Genomic DNA, 14,361 nt, shown 5'->3' on the forward strand with positions numbered 1-14,361 from the left:
ACGAGCAGTCAGACGGTCCGACATGTTGTAAACAAGCCAATCAACCTTTTTTGGAAGAGAACACGAAGGTGTCCCGGGAATCTGTTACTCTAACTGTTTTAAACAGGTTGCCGCATGTTGAAACACAGTTTTATGTCAAAATAAGCCTAACCTACTAGACACCTTTTGACCTTAGATCACCAAATCAGAACCTTTTGGAGAAAGTGACATCAATGGTAGAGCCTTGTGTGCTGTTGTATTGCCACAAAAACGTCTTGAGTGTGTTTCTCTGTATACAGTATGCTGTTATGATATCTCAACTGGCCAATAGTTTGTCTTTATAGTGTTGAAAGGCAAACTGTTACCAGTCGTTCAAACATGTTACACATCCTGTTAGTTCTGCCTCGGTCCGTCCGAAACGACGGCTTCATCCGTCACTCTGTCACTTCCTCCTGACGTGTTACTTCATCACATCCACCGAGCCGGTGCTGTTCTGGGATCAGGGGTTCCTGTGGGAGAGTATATAGCCTGTCAGAGATTTGTCACACATCGCGACTATACTGCATTATGGGAAATCCTCAGAGTGAGTGGGAGACCCAGCGAGCGTCCCCTCCTCCATCTCCCCTCACAGGAAACATCACATTCGCTACCATGAAGAAGAGCATTTATTGACTCACAGTTCAAGAAAACATGGAATATATTGTATATTAATGCAGCCTGTTGAAAAATTCAAGAGGACTGACAGAGTACTGGTGGAAAACATCTCTGCTGTGCTTCCTCTCTGAGTTTTTACTGATATGAAAGAGGTCAACTGTTGAGGGAGGGAGCAGCATTACTACTCAAGCCAACTTTAATAATACACCTTTTCTATCTCCTGAATATTTGTTCTCCAGGAATCAGAGCAGGCATGCTTATATAATGCTGCTGGGCTTCCCTTGAGGTGTGTGTGCACGCACATGTGCGAGTGCATGAGTGCAACATATGAGTGGAAAATGAACCTGACTATTTTTACACCGATGGTCTTGACTCGAGGCGTACAGTAAAACCCTGTAACACCACCACGAGCTCTGCATGCAGAAACAACCGTACGCAGCGAGACGACAACAGGCAGCAGCCTGAACTGGGTCACTGACCGGCGGAACAACCTCTGCAGCCGGCTCAGCTCTTCAGCCCTCTGCTGCCTCCTGGTGGACACACACACAACATATACTGCTCTCTCTGTTTGATGCAGCCAGTTGATGAAAGAATTTTAAAAATACAAATTGCTTTAATTTGGTCAGAAGAAGATGAAGAGTTGAGGGAATATTAATTGGACACCAACTAAATATTCAAATTAGATGTAAGATACCAGAAAATCTGCAACCATAAATACCTTGAAGGATGCTGCTTACTGCTTTTAAATAATCCATGAGTCGTTCGGAGTACAGCTCAACACCGACCTCTTCTCTTTGGGTTGAGATTTTACTTAATCCACGACTACTAAATGGTTGTTTATTAGTTTTTGCATCACTCATCGATCTGACCTTGATCACTGCCTGTTGGAATGATACACATATGCCCCCATTCGATATGTATTGCGATATTTAAGTATTGCAATTCGACATTGAGATTTATTGAGATTGTTTGTTAACTTTTTGAACACTAGACCATGGGGAGAAAGAAAAGAAATTTGTACTTTTGTGAGACATTTTTTATTCCTTCAATTTATCTGGTGACCCCTCAGATATATAGAAACATCCATATTTACATAAAAGTGGGGAAAAAATGTAAAAATGTCAACGACATTTCAAAAACATTTCAAAAACATTGGATTTAGTTTGTTTGTTTTCTTGTTTTTACCGATGAATATTATACGATCATCGCGGCTGCAGGTTCCTCCGTCTGAAAGCAGCAGAAAACTCTCTCCCCTTCACAGAAACATGTGACATTGCTTGTGCACGCCATCGTGTCATGTGTGGATCTTGACGTGTACACGTGTGTGTCATAGATTACTCAATTCCACATGATTAAAGCCACGAAGTTCAAAGTCGGTGGCTGTTCAAAGAGAAGGAAAGAACTCACATTGTTGTGATTAAGTAGCTCTTTCTTCTTTCTAAAATCAGTGAAGCTGTTTTCACTTCAGTATAGCTTTCATATATAGAGAGAGCTTTGCTTAATTGATGCTGAGTATATGGTGTATTTTTATAAAAAGCTACTTGTGTGCCTTTTACATACTATCTAAAAGAAGTAAAACCTGTATTTTTCTCTCCAGGTGGCCATTATAGCTGGAAACTTTGAGCTCGCTGAGCTCGTCAAGAACCACAAAGAGACAGATATAGGTGAGTAGCTCCTCTGTTCCTCTCCTCCATCCATCATCTATCCATCCATCTATCCCTCACCTATTCTTCCTCAGCCACTCAGCGCGTATTCCTGAATCTCCCTCGGGATACATTTCAAATCCCCCCCCATGGTTTTGATCCTCCTAAATGACCTCCCGGTATAATCCCCTCGGCGGGATTACGAGAGCGTTGCCAAGAGGATGAAAGTTTACGTTTACACCAGGACGATCCGGGGCCGATTAGGCCAGGAGAAATGATCAATGCCTCCGCCAGTGGGAGCTCTGGTTTAGTGGGAGCCGATTGGTCGGTTTCCAGAGGTGTGGAAGGATTTGATGAAATCGGCAGATGGAATCTTCTATTGATTGTGGTTGTTCGGTGTACAACACAATGCTCAGCTTCCTGCATGTTGTGGAGGCTCTATCTAAAACATTTAAAGCTTTTATGAATTATTTTTGTGTGTGTCAGACTAGATTAAGAGTCTGGAAAGTAGACAGCTTGATTACAGTCACGACCGTGGTCTCTTTTGAACGATAGCTCTTTGGAGTTTTTAAAAATCTAGCGTAAGTGACACTGGACCAAATTTAGCTTTGTGCTTTCAAACCCTCTGTGGATTGTTTGAGAAAGAATAAATCTGTAAAAGAATAAAAAAATGTACGTGGAAATATAAAAAAGAATAAATAAAATAATGAATAAGTAAATAAAAAAAAATTGAAATATAAAGAGAAATAAATAGAATAATAATTACGTAAATAAACAATTTGGAAATATGAAAATAAATAAATAAAAGAATAAAGGAGTTAAACAAATATAAATATAAAGTGTAATAAATAAAACAATTAATTAATTAATTAATTAGAAAATGTGAAATATAAAGAGAAATAAATAATGAATAAATGTGGAAACAAAGATAATTAAATAAAAGAATAAATAAGTATATACAAAATGTGGAAATGTAAAGGTAAATTACAAAATATAAAATAATTTCATTTATTTTTTTATATGTATTCGTTCATTTATTTCTCTATATAATATTTATATATATTTTTTAAATATATATTTATTTCTTTGCATACACATATTTAAATGATCTCCTGATTGGCAGGTTGGCACTTTGCATTGCAGCATCTGCCATCAGTGTGTGAATGCTGACATGTAGTGGAAAGCGCTCTGAGTAATCGGAAGACTAGAAAGGAGCTATATAAATGCAGGTCCATTTACCATATATATAATCTGTGTGTGTGAGAGGAACGAGAGGGAGGTGAGAAGACGAGAAAGAGTTTTGAACAAATTCCATGTTTTTTTTTTTTCATCTTTCTATTTATTACCTTGCGTTGCTTAGTTGCACACTTACTCACTTATGAAGTTCTGGAGAGGCAGATTGGTGAAGACGACACACTAAAGCTCCCATTTAACACCTGATGGAGTGATGTTAAAGCCACGCACGCAACCACAAATCATTTACAGCTCCAATATACAGTAACATACAATGCACTTTTCTGCACGCCGCTGTGTGGATGTTGTCCAGCTGTGTCGATGGTTTAACCGATAAATGTTGCGTGAAATGGAGAAATGTCTCCAGTCAAGTGAAGTGAAGTGGTTTGTGGTGCGGAGGGATAGCTCGGGGATTACCGGGCCTCAGAGAAAATGAGAAACAACACAAATAAATATATAAAGGAGGACAGAGAAAGATGAGGGGGGGAATGAATGAAGAGAGATCTAATCTAATCTAAAGATGTAATCCTGCAATTGTTGCCCTCTCTCATGGACGCCACCCACCAGCCGTGCACGGCAGCGACCTGGTGAGGGGCTAAATGGGACACCGAGGCGGCGGCAGCGGTGCAGGATTACCCCCCCAAAAAAGCCTCGTTGCTGTCTACATCTGCTACAACACCCCACCTCCCTCCTCCCTCCTCTTCACACTGTTTCATCCACAAGTGCTGCAGCTGTGAGCGGCAGCCAGGATTAGCTAAAAGGTGCTCAGTCGGTCACCGTCCCCTCCTGTGTTGGACATCTTTGCTCTGTTTCTGTCCCGTTGTGGATTTGGGGATGGGACGTCTTTACTTCTGGATTCTCGATTGGCAACCATGGGTTCAGCCTGCTGCAAAGGTGGGTCCCCCCCACCCCATCCCTACTACCCAGTACCCCATACTCCCATCAGCCCTCCTTAAACACTCACAGAACCCGGCCCACACCTTCTCCTCGGAGACAGCTTGTGTCGTGTAGAGCCTCTTACTGACATGCAGCTTTAGTGTGTTTTAATGTTGTGCGTGTGTGTGTGTGTGTGTGTGTGTGTGTGTGTGTGTGTGTGTGTGTGTGTGTGTGTGTGTGTGCGTGCGTGCGTGCGTGCGTGCGTGCGTGCGTGTGTGTGTGTGTGTGTGTGTGCGTGCGCGTGTGTTTGTTTATGATCTAAACACCATAAGCCCTGAGGCTTTCACAGTTTCTCTCCAGATCCAGATGATGTAACAGTTCAGCCACACAGATCTTCTATTTTATTGCGTCATTGTTTTTAGATTTCACTACATTGTCCAGGCCGGACGACCAACCGGGCAGAGCTGAAATGGCCAATCTGGGCGCCCCAGACCATGGATGTATTAAGAGAACTGGATACAGCGTTGGAGGTGGGGCCTCGTTCATTCCTATGAAAGTTGCTCAGTGGAGCATGAAGCCTAAATGGCTCGACTTCTGTCTGGAAAAGTACCCGGATCTTGGGCACATGGAACATGCGCAGTAGTGTCCGCTTGGTCACATGACTCGGTCACAGGGTCCCAACGTCACGCCGTCGTGACGGCTTGGCGCTCCAGCCTCGGTCTGGGTCTCATTGACATGAACGGAGGAAGGGAAGAAACTCTGGATTCAGCTATCAGTGCGTTTTACAACTTTTAGGACCTGATGATTTAAATAAGGGATATTAGAGTGTTCATACTGCGGAGTTGATTCACCTCAAAAATAAATTATCCTCTGAGTTACAGACGTCTCTTTCCCAATGGAAGTCTATGGGCAAAAGTTTTTGGGCCCAATGGCATCACGTGACGGACACGGAAGTTGCAGTACCGTCATTTCGCCACTACGAAAGTTTGGATCAACGACCGGAGCTCTTCCTGGGGGCTTGCCCCAGACCTCCAGACCCTAAAGGGCCCTGAACTGGTTAGATCCACTGTGTGTCCAATCACCTATGTATCGCAATTTCTTTTATTACAATTTTGAAATCGATTTTTTAACACCAGAATCGATATAAAGGCTAAAGCTGTAACCACTCGGCTACTAAGTCTACCTTTAAGACTAGTGCTGAAACAATTTAGTTGATTAGTTGATCCACAGAAAATAAATCCACAATAAGTTCCATCTATTACTCGTTTATCAATACCAAATATCTGCTTATTCCGGCTTCTCAAATGTGAGGATTTGAAGTTTTGTTGGCAGTTTTACTAATTAATAATGAAAATAATCAACATTTGAACCACTATATATTGTTCTACTTTATATATGCCACAAAGTAAATACTCTTTATTTTTTATTGTTCATAACCTGCTGCGAACAACAGAATCAATCCTGATCTCAGTTATTGTGGATTAATTTAATTAAATATCTTCACAAAATTGTTTTCTTGCCATTACATGAAAAATATTAAAGAAGTCTTTTGTGTGACCTAAAATACAAACGTCGGCGTAGCAGAACAGAAGGTGTTGGATCACAGATGTCTGCAGATCAACAGTTTACTGCATGCTCTCTGCATACTTTATTAAATTCCCGCTGCGCGACCGCTCTGCCCACGGGGCCGCAGAATTATTCAAATCACACATTCAGATTTTGTTTTCAATCAGCAGAAGGTGCAAGGAGTAATCTGCCTGTCACATCTGACTGGCCAGCATGTAAGAATATTAGATTGCAGTGACAGCCACGGTGTTACTGCCTGATACATGCAGGTTAAATACACGACAGGAAGCAGCAATGAGCGCCGGCGCTGCTTGTTATTATTATTATCTTAATTCTGAGAGTCTCAATCAATCAGCCGGTTATTTCATCTGCTCGCTCCGAGGTTGTTCTCCCCCCACAGGGAGGAAGAGATGACTAATCGTACCTCCGTTTCATGTTAAATACAGTGAATTGTCAGCGTTGAGTACAGTGAATCACATCGGTAAGAGTCTTCAGTGTTGCCGTAATTTCTAGAGATGGACTCGGAGACAAAGGTGGACGGAGCTGTGAAGTAGGACACAATGGGATCGGTGGAGGAGAAAGGAAGGCTTCTCAAAGGGCGATGACTACCACTTGCGTATGTGGCCTGATGTTCTTCGTGTGTGTGTGTGTGTGTGTGTGTGCGTGTGCGTGTGCGTGTGCGTGTGCGTGTGCGTGTGTGTGAGAGAGAGACCTATATGCTGTAGAGCTTGAAAGGGCCGGCCATGGAAACGAGTTACCGTGTAGTCAAAAATAGGCGTTTTTCTACCGCAGACGCAGACCGACCATGACTGGCAGGTAACCACTTCCACACTGAGTAGGGTTGTTAATAATTAACCGTTAAAGATTAACGCCATCGGTTAAACGGTTAAAAGAAATATTAATAATGAATTAAAAAGCGGAGCAAAACTCATCACTTTAAGGAGAAAAGCTGGTCCACCTTAACAGCCCACCTTGAGAGAGTCTGAGCCGCTGTTGCTGGATACAGGAAGTTGGCTCGGGTCTTGAGGAGTTGTAGCATTTATTCACCGGCGAATAAACTGTACACACACTGCTACAGCTACGTTAACAGCTATAACACCAGCGACAACCTCACACTCACCGCCGCCACACACACGGCCTGTCGGAAACTCGCTAAAGTTACGCGGCGCTGACAGAGTAACGTTGCACCGGGCAGACACACAGCTGACAACCTGGTAGCTAAACTAAATGATGCGGTGGAGAGTTTTACTGGGAAAGTGTCTGCATGTGTCCTCGACAATACACGCAGCACCGTGGCTAACTCTCCTGACGGGTGAACTGGGGACTCAGCTCTCTGTTGTCCTCATCAATCAATCAATCAATCAATCAATCAAACTTTATTTATATATCACCTTTCAAACAAGTCAAATAGCTCAAAGTGCTGGACAGACGATTGACAAAAAGTTAGAATGTTAAAAATGGATTTAGAGACTAATGCACCAAAACAACCAATATAAAAGTTCATTGAATAAGAAAGCAATAAAAGATAGTATAGGTATTTAAGATAATAAAAGGTAAATAAAATTCAAGAAAATAAAAAAAGCAATAAAAATAAATAAATAAAAGTTATGAAACTACACAAAATAAGCAGATTGTATTAAAATAATGAAATTGTAATAAAATAAAATAAAATAAGAGATAATAATGATCAGCAATAAACTGTTGATATAAAAAAAATATAGTAAAATAAACACTATAATGATGATGATAAATAAAATTACTATAAACAATAAAACCATAAATTGATTTTTTTTTAGATACCATTTAAAAATATGAATATTTTCAGCTCCTCTCGGTTCCTCTGGAAGGTCGTTTCAGCGGCTCGGAGCAGCATCACCAAATGTTTCTGTTCTGCTTTGTGGAACAACTGAAAGAGAAGAACCGTAGGCTCTGAGAGGCCTTCCTGGTTCATAAACCAAAAGCATTTCTGCAAGGTAGTCTGGTGCAAGGCCATGTAGTGCCTTATAAACTAATAAAAGAATTAACTAAACCTTTTTTGTTGCTTAAACCTAACCAAGTTGTTTCCTGCGAAAACGGAAGTTTATTTTGAAAGGACTGTATTCATGTAATGAGCGGAAATTGACACATTTCGCTGGACATTCGCAGGAAAATGAACGCAAAAGGAGGACTAATTATTCCATAAGATATCATATCATGCGAACCGGCTCCATGTTAGCTATTCAATTCAATTTAAATCCTGTTGTTTGTCTATTCAAAAAAAATGTATCTATGAACAGATTCAGAACACATTCACATGTAGAAACCGTCGGCAACTGATTTCTGTTCTCAGGCTGAGTAGTTGAATGCAGGTGAACAGTCTGTGGAGAACAAAAGAGGTGAAACTCATTGGCTGAAATGCAATCTGGGAACCCATTTATTGGTTAAAAATGAGCTTGTAAACGGCCACCTGTGAAATAACCCGGCCGTACACGTTGTCTCTCAGCTCCAGTCTCACATCTCAAGTTACTAATCGGACCGTAAACAATGAGCAGCGCACGGAAAAGGAAGTCTTGTGCCGGATATCCGCCGGCTACATCGGAACCCCAGAAATATAACCCCTCGTCCCCAGAGGATCATCTGTAGTCAGACCGATAGCTGATGGGTTCAGAGATTGATTAGAAATGAAATGGTTTTGGAGCTCCTGACCACGTACCACACTGCCAGACACCAACAGCTCCTGTCTGTCCCTAGAACCAGGACTAATTCATGGTGATAGGACTTTCTCAATAGCTGTCCTAAAACCTAACCAGCCTGTCTCAGTAGAGCCTCACAGAGACACTAGTAGGACTCTTAGTCCTCTCCATTCTGTTTCTCTGTTTCTCTCTGCACTTGAAGCACTTTGGATCAATTCTGTTGTGTTTAGTATGTAAGTATTTCTAATATCATGCTGGCTGTACGTGATATCTGCTTAATAAATCATAACACAGTGTCACAGCATGCAGCATGGAAATATCCATAAACAAATAGTGCAGCCAACCATCCAACATATAACAATAAGCAAAGCATTTATACATCCACAGAATTCTCTTTAGCGTCCTCGTCTTTTTCCATTAATTCACAACACATTTCCATATTTAGATAAAGACTTTCACTATGAAGACAATAATACACACAATAATACACACAATAATACACACAATAACACACAGAATAACACACAGCCTCTGCAGCCGAGCACGAGCGCGGGTCACAGCAGAGCCGACACAAAGCAAACATTTAAACAACTAATGCAGCGCAGCGTGCTAATTCCAAAATGCTGCTCCTAAAAGAGGTTATTTATTTTCTTTACAATGGACTGTCAGTCTAAAATGAGACAAAAGCTACACACACGTAATGAGTGAATGCACGGCGAGGATGTGTGCAGCAGATACGTGTTGTATTTCTCTGCTCCATACAGCAGTAAGCCTGTGTAAGAATGATTGACAGATGGGCGTATTAGACCACCCGCTGCCACAGTGTGATAATCCCACAGGGACTATGTATCGACCAAACACACACACACATGCACGTGACACATTCACACACACAACTTAACCACTTTCACACTCATCTATTCCTGCAGGATTTACAGTTTAGAGGACGCTCTCTGTTTGCTTCTACGTTTTTCTTAAACTCCACCTGCACACTTCTTGCAAGAAAAACCCCAAAAATGACTTTAAAAATCCTTCCAAAAAATGCATATCTGGCTGACGCTCAGCAGGAAAGCAGACATGTAGCTGACAGCCTGTGCAGGGCAGAAGGGACTGGATGTTAATGCATCAGGGTTTATTATTATACACACGGTGATGTAGTGGCTAAAAAGAAAAACCACGTTGTTATTTTATAACAGTAAATTATCTACAAGATCATTGACTGTGAGCCGAGAGAGCGGCGGGCAGGAAGAGAATTCACTGATGAACTGTGATTGAATATCTGTGTGCACAGAGAAAGTCATCTCGTACACATATAGCTTGACATTTTGGTTAATATGCTTATTATTATTATTATCTTGTTGGCTGTGAGAAGTAACTTCATGAAGTCTTGTTGTCACCGTGAGGTTGCCAGGCAAGATTTACTGTATGCTCGCAGCCAAGAAATAGTCGAGCACGTACTGTACTGTAACCCCCCGCCCGTTAAAACCACAACCTGACGCCAGAAAACGTCATTTTCTATATGGATTATGCAAACGAGATATAATGTGTTAATTGGTGAGCTTTGGATGTGCTGGTTGATGGATTATTTTACCTTCAAACTATCAATCAATCAATCAACATTTATTATTTTACAACAACCAAAACATCATTGGCTTCACATTAACATCAGGAAATATCAGGAATAAAAACACAACATATCATAAAATCGGAAATAGGTATATAAAAAGCATAAGGAAGATGTCACAGCGCTACTAGGTATTAAAAGCCAATCTAAATAAAAAAGTCTTGAGCTTAGATTTAAAGAGTACTAGGTCAGTGATGGTGCGTATATCAGGGGGGAACTTCTTCCATTGTTTAGGAGCAAAGACAGCAAAAAGCACGATCACCCCACAGCTTATACCTCGACCTCAGGACTTCTAAAAAAAGGTTGACCAGATGACCACAAAGCCCCGTTATGCTCACGGAGAGTTAAAATCTCGGACAAATAAGGTGGGACGAGGCCGTTAATGGCTTGAGAAACAAACATCAAGAGCTTAAAATCAACGGAGCGAGTAAAGTACGGGGAGGGTGATGTGGTCACGTCTGGAAGTGTTAGTTAAAAAGCGAGCAGCAGCATTTTGCACGACTTGGAGACGCGCGAGGGAAGACTGGTTGAGACCATCATACAGAGCATCACAATAATCAAGTGTCGAGCTAATAAAGGCGTGAACTGCCTTCTCTAGATCGTGCCGATTGAGGAAGGGCTTTACTTTAGCCAGAAGACGAAGCAATTCATACGTAATCCATGTTATCGTGAGCCAGACCAGGTGACTAGTAGTATAAAGAGCGACAAAGTCTGCGTGTGGACGAGGTTGTGGCTGGATGGGTGGGTCCACAAACACCAGACCTTCACCCAGGATGCTGCTGTTTGTTTATAATACGTCACGTAACTTCCGTACTTAAATAACGCCACTTCCATATTTATTTTAACCCAAACCATGATCTTGTCCTAAACCTAACCAAGTCATTTTGTTTACTTTTTTTTGCAGGCATACTGATCGCTCATGCTGCTGGACATTTGTAGGAAAACACATTAAGCGTTACGATAGAGATACGATACGTTAGTCTGCAATACCGTCAGTGTGTAACAGATTCCTCCAGCAGACAGCGTTCATAAAAAAAACTTTATTTAATCAGGTAACATCTTTATTTAAAGGAAGATTTAAGGTTGATATCATGAGCAGTAATGATTAAATAAAGATTTCTAGAAGGCTAAAAATCTTTAAAAATATATGTATATCAGTGTACTGAAGCATTTTAGTTGAAAATGAATAATTTTACAGACAGTCATCCCGACAACAATCCCAATTTAAATGATTAAACGATAATTATAACAGTTGTTAGTTGATATAATATAGATAGTATTCTTTTCTGGAATTTGTGGACTTCATTTAAAATCTGTTAAACATACAGAAGCTCATTAAAGAGTGAAGTTCTATATAAATAAATGACGGCTTAATTTATTCATCACTGTGAAATGTTCTCTTTCCTTAAACAAGGGTTTCTACTGTAATGTGGGTTACACACACACACACACACACACACACACACACTGTGAGAAATCCATGCTATATTTGGCTGATGGTGCCAGCAGTGTCTCCAGGAAGGAGGACAAATTGACTCCTCAACATCCTGCCAGCGAGGAAGGAGAACTTAGTTCACTGTGATGCTGATTTATTTATGTTTTGTGTCCACATGAAGGGCTCCATTAGTAGTTTTTCACATCTTAAGTAGCTGTAACGAGCATGCAACGCAAATTATTCTGAGATCATTGGGTGGAAATTACCATACGGCCCCGAGGGGAGCGTTCTCTCAATGCAGCTGAACTACCAGCTCAAAAACACGTTGGTATTGTACGTTTCTATAAACCACCGTTACGTTGAATTACATTGTATGTTGGCTACATGCACCGATCAGCCATAACATTATGACCACCTGCCTAATACTGAGTAAGTCCCCTGTTTGCTGCCAAAACAGCCCTGACCCGTCGAGACATGGACTCCACTAGACCTCTGGAGGTCTGCTGTGGTATCTGGCACCAAGCCGTCAGTAGCAGATCCTTTAAAGGGAACAGTGAGGCGACACACGTCAGTTAAAAGCACAATATCACTCTATATTTCAGCTGCTTAGCAGTAATGTTAACTGACCAGACGAAGGTCTCTCCGTGAATCAATGCTGATCCTAATGTTGGCTTTTCCCGCCTCAGCCTCCCGACCGCGGCCGGAGGGAACAGGGGAGACGCCCGAGTTTTGGTCGGAGACGATAACGTTTCTCTCTGCGGAGCCCCGTCACTTCACAAGACACGGGAAACCTCTGTTGGTCTGGAGGAGCTGCAGCAGTTATTTATGCACTCCCCCGCGTCCTCCGACCGCGGCCAACACTGTTTAACAGACGGGCTTCACTAGATACAACCAAGAGGTTTTGGTGCTTCACTGTAGTTTGTGTTGGAGTCTGAGTCTGAACAGCGTAGACACACGCGAGCGCACATGGGACACCGTCCCGCAATGATTTATACGTGTAAGAAGTTACAAACAGTCCCTTTAAAGGTGGTTGTTTTTAAGTTACGTTATGGTTTATTATTATTTTATCACAAACCATGCTCTTTCTTCTAACCTTAATCAAGTGGTTTTGTTGCCTAAACCTAACCAATGTTTCACAACGTTAACCACGTGGCGTTGTGCATTTATGCAAGTGTGATATGAGGCTGACATGAAAGGTATTTATGAAACTTATTTTTTCGGTTCAGAAACGTTGAGCTGCATTAACCGATAAACACGGTTCAGTAGCGTTATGACATCACCCGCTGTCTCGAGTGTGTGTAAAAATAACACGTATTGAATGCACATCTGTGCTGCATTAGAAACTATTTATTTCAGACAATACTCACTTTACTTTGCAGAACAGGGCTCAACACTAACTTTTAAAAGTGGTTGCCAAAACTGAAAATAAGATTTTCAGTCACCTTATATTTTGAATAATTAAGATACTGTACAGTTATATATCAACTTAATAATGAAAATGTGACATAAAAGAATAACAGCTGTTATTATAGTCTCAAAATGCTCGGTAATTGTGTGTTTTATCTGATACTTTACAGAATTTTGCAGCAAACGCTGGTTTAACATAATATGAAATGGCAGAGCACAGTATGGAAATCTGCTCTCATCGCTGCATTATTGCATACTTTATGACAACATATGCTTTGCATGTAGCCATCTGGTGTGTTGCCCTTCAGTGGGGTCAGTTCTGGGATGGATCGGTATCAGTGTGTCACCGCTTTGAAGTGGTAAAAGAGACGTGGAGCTTTAACAAGCCTTCGTTAACGAGGACGGCGTGGAACCAGATGACTTCACACAACAGCAGAGCAGGAAATCAAACAGTGGAAGCAGGACGAGTACAGAGAGAGAGAGAGATACTGTATACATGTACATTACATCATACAACAGGCAGGTGTGCACGCTGATGTGTAAGTGTAGCTTTAATGATGTATGGAGCCGTACCCCTCTGAGTTGCTTAGCAACAACAAGGATGTGTTCCTGGAAGAAGCTGCTCTCTCCGGTCTATCCCTCGTTCAAAATCAGATTTTTCCCTGAATCCCCTGTTGCTCCCGCCAACGGGCTGGATCCTGGATGAACGCTGACTTCCTGGAAGCAAACTAGAGAATAAATCCAGTATTTCCATCATGAACTACTAATCCACTATAAGAGGAGACACTAAATCTTAACTAGATATCACCATACAACTTCCCCAGTTGATTACTGACATTAAGACAAATATGTTTTTGTATTACAATTTTTCTGAAATGTTGGGTTTAAATATGCAAATGAGGCATTATCTTATTAAATATGTGCTGTTTTGCCTACATTTCCAGAACAGAAATCTGAATATTGAATGAAGCAGGGTTCAAAATTCTTCTTTCATTCTGTTGACGTATTAGAGTTAAAGTTTTTACAGATGGTATTTTGGATTTTCTCTTTTAATCAGAAACTACAGGCATGTTTTTAGGAGTAAAATGTTGTATAAATCAGGCTATGATATATGAACAAACACCTCTGTAAAACCTTCAGAATAGAGAGAGGAATGAAACTGGAAAGTTTGGAGGATATCATTTTTCACTTTGTTCAGAGACACGGTGAAGAGAAAAAAAAGCCATCAACAACATGGTGCTACTAAACCTGAGGGGGTGCACCCTATTTCTC

The 14,361-nt window shown here is 41.2% G+C and overlaps 1 protein-coding gene across 3 annotated transcripts in view; it reads left to right on the forward strand.

Annotated features, from left to right (window-relative positions):
- LOC141781527 (SH3 and multiple ankyrin repeat domains protein 2-like) overlaps positions 1-14,361 on the forward strand; it is a 231,139-nt gene that overhangs the window by 109,209 nt on the left and 107,569 nt on the right. For all 3 annotated transcript variants that reach the window (XM_074657353.1, XM_074657358.1, XM_074657364.1), the window contains one exon: positions 2,231-2,297. In XM_074657353.1, coding sequence (XP_074513454.1) covers positions 2,231-2,297 — 67 coding nt within the window. The remainder of the gene's footprint in view (positions 1-2,230; positions 2,298-14,361) is intronic.

The sequence above is a fragment of the Sebastes fasciatus genome, chromosome 2 (genome assembly GCF_043250625.1).
Source record: "Sebastes fasciatus isolate fSebFas1 chromosome 2, fSebFas1.pri, whole genome shotgun sequence".
NCBI classification, from domain to species: domain Eukaryota; kingdom Metazoa; phylum Chordata; class Actinopteri; order Perciformes; family Sebastidae; genus Sebastes; species Sebastes fasciatus.